Source organism: Corvus brachyrhynchos, unplaced genomic scaffold (assembly GCF_000691975.1).
Source record: "Corvus brachyrhynchos isolate BGI_N302 unplaced genomic scaffold, ASM69197v1 scaffold114, whole genome shotgun sequence".
In the NCBI taxonomy this organism is placed as follows: domain Eukaryota; kingdom Metazoa; phylum Chordata; class Aves; order Passeriformes; family Corvidae; genus Corvus; species Corvus brachyrhynchos.
Window position 1 is genome coordinate 7,711,882 of NW_008238337.1, and position 7,328 is coordinate 7,719,209.

The 7,328-nt window shown below is 43.2% G+C and overlaps 1 protein-coding gene across 1 annotated transcript in view; it reads left to right on the top strand.

The window, feature by feature from the left end:
- Nucleotides 1–7,328, top strand: part of ARVCF (armadillo repeat gene deleted in velocardiofacial syndrome) — a 259,690-nt gene extending 252,362 nt beyond the window's left edge. The window contains exons 20-21 of the mRNA XM_017734735.1: nucleotides 653–766; nucleotides 2,134–7,328. Coding sequence (XP_017590224.1) covers nucleotides 653–754 — 102 coding nt within the window. The 3' untranslated portion in view covers nucleotides 755–766; nucleotides 2,134–7,328. The remainder of the gene's footprint in view (nucleotides 1–652; nucleotides 767–2,133) is intronic.

Here is a 7,328-nt window from a genome sequence, read left to right on the forward strand (position 1 = left end):
CAGTAAGTTATATAAGAATATTGATCAATAGGAGCTTGGCAGAAAATGTCTTTCTGAGGAAAATAGGCTAACGTAGGAAAATTAACAAGTACTTGTTACTTTTGCCACTGAAAATACATTGAAGTGGTCCAATACAACCCTCAGAATCACATCAAGCAGCCCTAACTCCAGTGTATTACTGAAGTGAAGCACAACCAGAGTTCAGCAAGTGGCTGTTTTGCTTTTATGAGAGAGAGAGAAAAACCATTTCACCTCAACAGTGTGTGACCCACAGCCTGTGCTGCCTCTTGGTTCTGAATACCTGGGGGTAGCCTGAATCCAGGCTGTTCTACACAACAAAGGTGTGCACAGCCCTGCCCTGACCTGGGGCAGAGCTGAGCAGCTGCTGCTCTTCCTCCCTGTGCTGCCAAACACAAATGTGGCTGTGGGAGTTGTGGCTTGTGAGCCATATGAAAGCTCAGGGGAGGGTGGGAATCCAGGGGAGTGTGGCATTTTGGCTGTTGCAGATGCTTTTGTCAGTATTGTGCCTTTGCTGATCTTGTTTCTTTCTCTACCACTAATTTTCCCTTGTGCTACTTTAAGCTGACTTGTTTGGTGGTTTTGTTTGATTAATCCGCTCTGTTTTGCTTTAACTCCTCACCCTGTGCTGCAGAATGACACAAATAGGAAAAACATTAACAGGAGTAACAGGGCTTCGGTGAATCTGGTGGATGCCCGTGACATTAAACCCCAGCCTGTTGACTCCTGGGTCTAATTTGCATGCATGGTAGGTCCTTTTAATGGTAATTGGGGCTAGTGAATAACTTTCTCTTGTGCATGATCTGTATAGCTGTGGAATCTCTTCAAATCTAACTGCTAACTTACAGATATATGAAAATGCATTTGGAAAAAAAAAGGTGGTGTTTATATTATTCAGTGTATCTTTAATGAAATACAATCAAACACCACTGTTTGATTAAAAAATAACCTGTCAAATAACCAGGCAGAAAGTTAATATTCTGAATGATTGCTTGTCAGCTGAAATGTGAAATATTTCTGCTGTTAGGCCATGGGAATGAATTTGAGTAGTGTGTTCCTGCTTCGAACCATTTTTCTCCCTCTATGCTCATTATAAGGATTAGCCTGAGACTTAAGAAAAAACATATCCTTGACTATTTTTGGATGTCCCCTGAGGTTCCCACGAATTACAGCAGGAAAGCTGCTGACTGTACACAAGTTACTTTGCAAGGAGAGATGATATTGGTTACACAATAAACAGTGACCCACAGCTCCCACTTCTCATTTTCTTTTTTTTTTTCGTGTATCACTAAAGAAAGGTGCCTTTTTGTTGCGTTCTAGTTGTCTGCCTTTGCCACGTGCCAAGCTCCTCGGTAATGTCACTGGCCTTTCTTTGCTCCTGCCACTGCTCATCTGTGTCCTGCTGTCTTGCTCGAGTTACCCCAGTGATACCTTCTGGCACTCCCGTCAGAGGATGCTATGTTTGGAACAGCAGGTGTTGTGCCCCTGGCTATGGTTAAGGAAAATTTTAGTGACTGTCATGAAGGCACTGAGCAACTTTCCCATCAGAGTGGGCAACACACTTTAAAGGCCCAAATTCCAAACTGTGAACCATCGTCCACCCCCATAATTCTACACGGAAATCCCTTGCATAGTGGGAGAGAAAACTCCTGGATGTTTTTGGGTGGTGGTGTTGGATATTTTTTCCCCCTCCTTCCTTTCAGTCTAGTAGAAATGCCAGGTGTTGGCAGATTGTTTCTGGGTTGGAAGCACCTGCCCAGAGGAGCCTTTCAGCATTGTGAGGTGCTGTCACGGAGCAGGTCCTGGCACCACTGGTCTCCCATGGCCGCTCAGCGCTGCGTGATCGGCTGTGGTGGCTCAGGCACAGGGCTGGCATCTATGTGCATGTGGTGCCTGTTCACCTCCTGCACTCTGCTCCGAGCAGAGAAGCCCTACAGGTGGGGTCCTACCTTTGAAAAAGTAAGTCTATGCTTATTTTCTCCCAGACATACCCTTCAAGGAACCCATGTGTTGGCATAGGTTGGCACTTCCAGTCACTGTCCTACCACGAGGTAATGGAGATCACCAAGGCCATGTTACTGACTGGTATTAATCAGATTTGACTTTATTTTGCAGGGCTAAAGTCCAACCACATTTTTTTTAATTGAGGGGGAGAAACAAACATTGAATCGACACAGAGGATCTCATCAGTCACCACTGCCATTCAGACTGGGAGGGCTGCAGGTTCCAGGAGGGCGTGGGGAGCGAACCCACCCGAGTGCCATCGCCGAGCGGAGCACGATGCCTTACAGCGAGACACTCTGCTGCTTAACTCCCTGACATTCCCACCAGAAACAGCCACCGCCTCCCCCGCCCTCCCTCCACTCCTGCAAGAAGAAAAGCAAGAGAATCCAAGCTTCCATGTAGCTGGCTGCGTTCTTAGGTGACTCTTACGTGTGGATGGTGCCAAGCTGGAGAAGTGCAGGTCATGCGGCAGCTTCACAGCAAGAGAGGAACTGCGGGATATTTGAAATGATATCGTAGGTGTAGCCATGAGGAGAATAGCACTTTTCTGGTTTGGGGCTCATTGTTTTGGTTTTTGTTTTGGGGGATTTCTTTTGAACTGTGACTCTTAATATTTTTGAAAGCTTTCTGAAAAATGTTTAGGTTTTCTTTATTATTCCCACACAAAGTGCAGGAATGTTGAGTGGGTTTATTGGATTTCAATGAAGGGAGAAAATGCAGAACAAAAACTATTAAACACTAGTTAAATGAACTGGAGAGTGGATGAAAAAATTGATGCAAGCTGTATAATCTGCTTTTAGAGTAAGCTATATCAATCACAGTGCTATATTATCATTATAATCTGGTGTACAATACTTCTGCCTTTTGAATTCTGTAACGTCTCTGGTTTTATTTCCACATATTGAAAAGCAGTTTATGGAAGGTTTCAGTGTCCCTGGTTCAGAAATCTGTGCTGAGAAATGGAGTTGGCTGGCTTTTTATTTTCGTGTTCTCAAGATTGCAGTAAGGAGCTTTTTCATGTTAAATGTATCATTGCATTGATGATGATTAGCTACTTTTGCCATAGCTGTTAAGACATTGAAGGAAATAGGAGCTTTTTTGTAGGATGTCTTATTTTGAACACGCTATAAAATTTGAGATGGGTCTGTCACTTATATTTGATGGTAAATTTTTCAGTGTTGAATCCATGTTTGCTTTGGGCTATAGATTCTTATGAAAAATGCCACAAAGGGAACTGGTTTGGCATTTTAAAATCATTGTCATGGTTTCTGTGTTCCTTTGCTTTTGTTTTGAGATGGAATATTTCATTTGGCATGAAAATCACCCATGTGCAGCGGCTCTCCTCCAGGATGCCAAGGCCCCCCTTCTGTAGGGGAATGTTTACCTCAAGAGAACATGCTCTGCAAATGTGGTATCTGGAAATGCCAGGAACTAAATGACTTCAGATCACTGATTTTCTCCAGGCATTGGTCAAGAGAGGGCAGCAGATGAGAATAGGAAGCAAATGTCTCAGTAGCAGCATGAGAGGACTTTTGCTGATTTTACTTGGTTGCCACTGTTCTTTGATTGCCACATTTAGTTTTAAACAAGCTCCTAAAACGGTGTGACTGGAAAGCACATTTTTGAGTCTAGCAAACATCATTTGCAGTTTTCTGTGCCTGCCTTTCCTTTTGTAACTAAAAAGGGGAAGTATCCAACAATCTCACTGCCCCCAAAATATTACTGTTATAGTAACCATTACATTTTTTATAAAAAAAAAATTAAAACTTAAAAAAAAAAGCAAGTACCAAGAGCTTTGTATCTTCTTGAGTATATTAAAAATTTGACATGAATACATATATATAAATAAAAAAGTCTATATATCTATATATATATATATTGTTGTGCAGAGAATAGGTTAACAAAACCATGTAAAGTAGTTTGCAGGAGAGGGAAGCATTTGTTGATTCAGGGAAAAAGACTGATGCCAGAAGCTGTCAGTGATTTGGATGATACGTGTGCTGCTTCGCACCCTCCCTTTTTGACCCTCATCTTCCACATACGTTGCAGTGTCACTTCTGGATCCTGGGGAAGGTGAAGTTGCTTGGAGCAAATCAACATAGCAAAGATTTGTTTTTTCACCTGCATGAGAGTCCTATTGGGCCAAAGATGCTCAGCGGATCAAGGGAAGCAAAGAGAGGCACCTGTGACTATCTGTGTCGGGGCAACGTCTCTCTGTGTAGACAAAAAGTGTGGCAATGAAACCAGGTACATCGTCTGACTGTATATTATATCAATGGTGCTCTTTTCATACTTGTTCTGCCAATACGCGGAGACCCTTTTAACCAAGCTACACAGAAGAGTTTTATATCACTTTTGGTTATGTACTTGGTGTATTCTTTTTGTATATGAAAGGATTTTTTTAAAAACGTTCAGTAATTAGCAATGGAACCTGCTTTGTAGCTGATTAGAACAGTGTTAAGAGAAGGGCCGTGCTGTCAGTCTGTCCCTGATCTACTTCAAACCATATATTTACCAAAGGAGTCTGAGCAAAAGTTCACTTAAAATAAAGACCTGACTGTTGAAAGGCGTCTCTGCTAAGACTTTGTGGTTTAGTTATTGTGCAGATATTTCAAAGCCAGCAAGAAGTTAACAGAGAAAACCACAGGTAGGGGCAAATGAAGAGACTGGGGCCGATTATGGTCATGACTTCCAATCCTAGTTATTCCATGGCTCTTAGTGGGACACTACAGGGACACTCAGAGTCTGGGCTGGAGTCTACTATGATCTCAGTCATTAGTGGGCTAAGACCACTAAGGATATTTGAGAAGCAGATTCAGACCCCATCTCACTTCTCCCAAAAGTCTTTTTGGTATTTACACTGCACCATGAACCATCCTTGTCAGGTTAGATGGCACTGGCTGCCCAGGTCATCGTAGCAGACTGTTGTTTTCCTGGGGATGTTACAGCAGCCAGCAGAGTTGTGAGCTGACAACATGGTTTATTGCTGCAGAACATCAGAGGATGCAATGTCAAGAAGTTGGATACCAAGTTGATGGGCCAAGGCTTCCCCTGGGAATCACACATCAAACCCCCACCTTTCCCATGCCGTACATTGACAACTAATTCCCAAGTATGTAGCAATAACCCATCCTCAACATTACTGTGGGGTTTTTTCTTTGCAACAAACTGTTGCTTGGATGGTGAGGAAACAAAATGGATTGGGGGATGACTTGGATGTGAGACTATCACCTTGTATTATCAACCCACCTGCTGAGGTCCAAAGCAGGGTACCTTGAACCAGGTCTGGTAATTTAATGTCCTTTTTGTTTATGGACAGAAGCTCACTGGTGGAATGTGTGCCCACCCCTGTCCTCACCTGTCCCCTTGTTGGCACAAGTGTGACTAGCTGTTTGAGCTGCTCTGGGATGTGGGTGGATGAAGCCGTAATTGTTGTATTTTGGCAGCAGGGACTGTATGTAAAGAAGGGAAAGTGGCAGTGTGTGTGACTAATGCTGCAGTAGGGTCTGGAGTCTCCTGCTAAAGGGCAGGCAGTGCTTTTTAGGGCTCAGGTATGTGACCTCCTCTTTTCCTGTTGGCTCTACTGTGAAAGCGGAGGGAATCTGCCTGCAAGGGGCTGGGGTAGAAGAGATTTCTACCTGCGGAAATTATAGTGGGAGGGATGGTTGTGGAAGGAAGTGATGGTGTTGCAAGACTCCTCCTAAAGAGGAGAAGGAAATTTGACGGCCCAGTCAGGGCAGAGATAACATGGGAGAGGGAGACTTCTGACAGCATGTGATTACTGCAGAACTTTCTTCCCAGGAAGGTGGTTTGCACATCTCTCAAGCATTTTCACTGAGCTGTGCAAGTTGAAAAAAACATTTGTGCCAACTACCCTGGAGAAGCATCAAGTTTAGCTGTTGAGTGTGTGAGCAGTTGTGCTTTATGGCTTCCCAGGTCAGTCACTGTGTCTGCAGAATCCGAGGAGGAGAGCAAAAAGGCAAGGTTTTAGGACATTTTGGTTCTGTTGTGGACGTAAGTAGCAGTATAGCCATAAATGCAACTCATGATGTGTTGTCAACTTGAAATGCTCCCTAGGGAACAGCTTGGGCAGCCATAGGTCCCGATCTTCAGTGTCTTCTGGCGTTAACTGCTGCCTATCCCAGATCTCCTCTCACATGCTCAGACCTTCCGGTTCTGAATGCACTTCTACCAGGGAAGCAAATCTGCTCTCTGTTGCCAAGATGTCCCAAAAGGGACTGACCTGGGAACTGAGTTGCTGTCACTGACACATGAAGAAAGCCAGGGGTGGCATGTCTGTTACAGCAGTGTCATAAGTTTGTGCCAGCTCTGAGGAGCAGTCTCAGTAATGCTTTCCAGCAGGAAAGCCTTGTGCTCGGCAAAGCAGTTTTCACTCCTAGAGCAGTTCCATGAGACTGAAGGTGGTGAGTTACCTTCTGTTACCTGCCTTAAGGTTGAGCATAGGCTCAGCTACCTGTGAGAGAGATGCACATGTCAAACCCTCAAGTAAGCAAAGCTTCAGAAGCCAAATGGGCACATTAGTGTGGTTATAGCTTCATCTGCTGAGCGACTGCTGGCTCAGTGAAACCTACAGTGTGCCAATACCTTCAGCCAGCAGGTTTGTGCTGTTGGGGTGGAGTTTTTGAAGGTGTTTATATAGAGACATAGTTTCTTGCAAAATTTCTTTGTTATGATGCCCCTAAAATCTGGTGTTAACTTATCTTTGACAGAGAAATTCTCTGATTTACTGGTACAGTAACTAGTGCATTTAAGGGGAAGATACTATGAGCCTTTGTTTTCTGTCTTGACATCAGGGTAGGATGATCTGAAGTCCAAGGCGAGGAGGAAAATCGTGCAGATACTACAAGGCCTGCCAATCTGGTTCTTACTGTTCAGAAAAAACAAAATAACTAGACTAAGAAGCTTACTGGTAATTAGTAGCTAATGTGTTTGTAACTTCATGTGCCTTAAAATTTTCATGGTAGGAGAACTTAAAAAAAAATCAACAATGTGTTTTCTGTAATACTGCTCAACATTCTCTCTGTAGTTTAGACTGGTGGGATTTTGCATTGTATTTACACTGTACTATAAACTGAAACACTTAGAATGGTTTGATTTTACAAGTATGGAGAGGAAAAAAAAGGTGGATTATGCTTTTCATAGAACAAATGTTACCATGACAGAATGTATTATTATTATTATGATAGGATCTTTCCATAATGCAGACAAGTAGAATGCTTGTTAGAAACCAGGTATGTAGGATAACAATTTGGTGTGTTTTCAATAAACCATGCCTGGAAAGAATA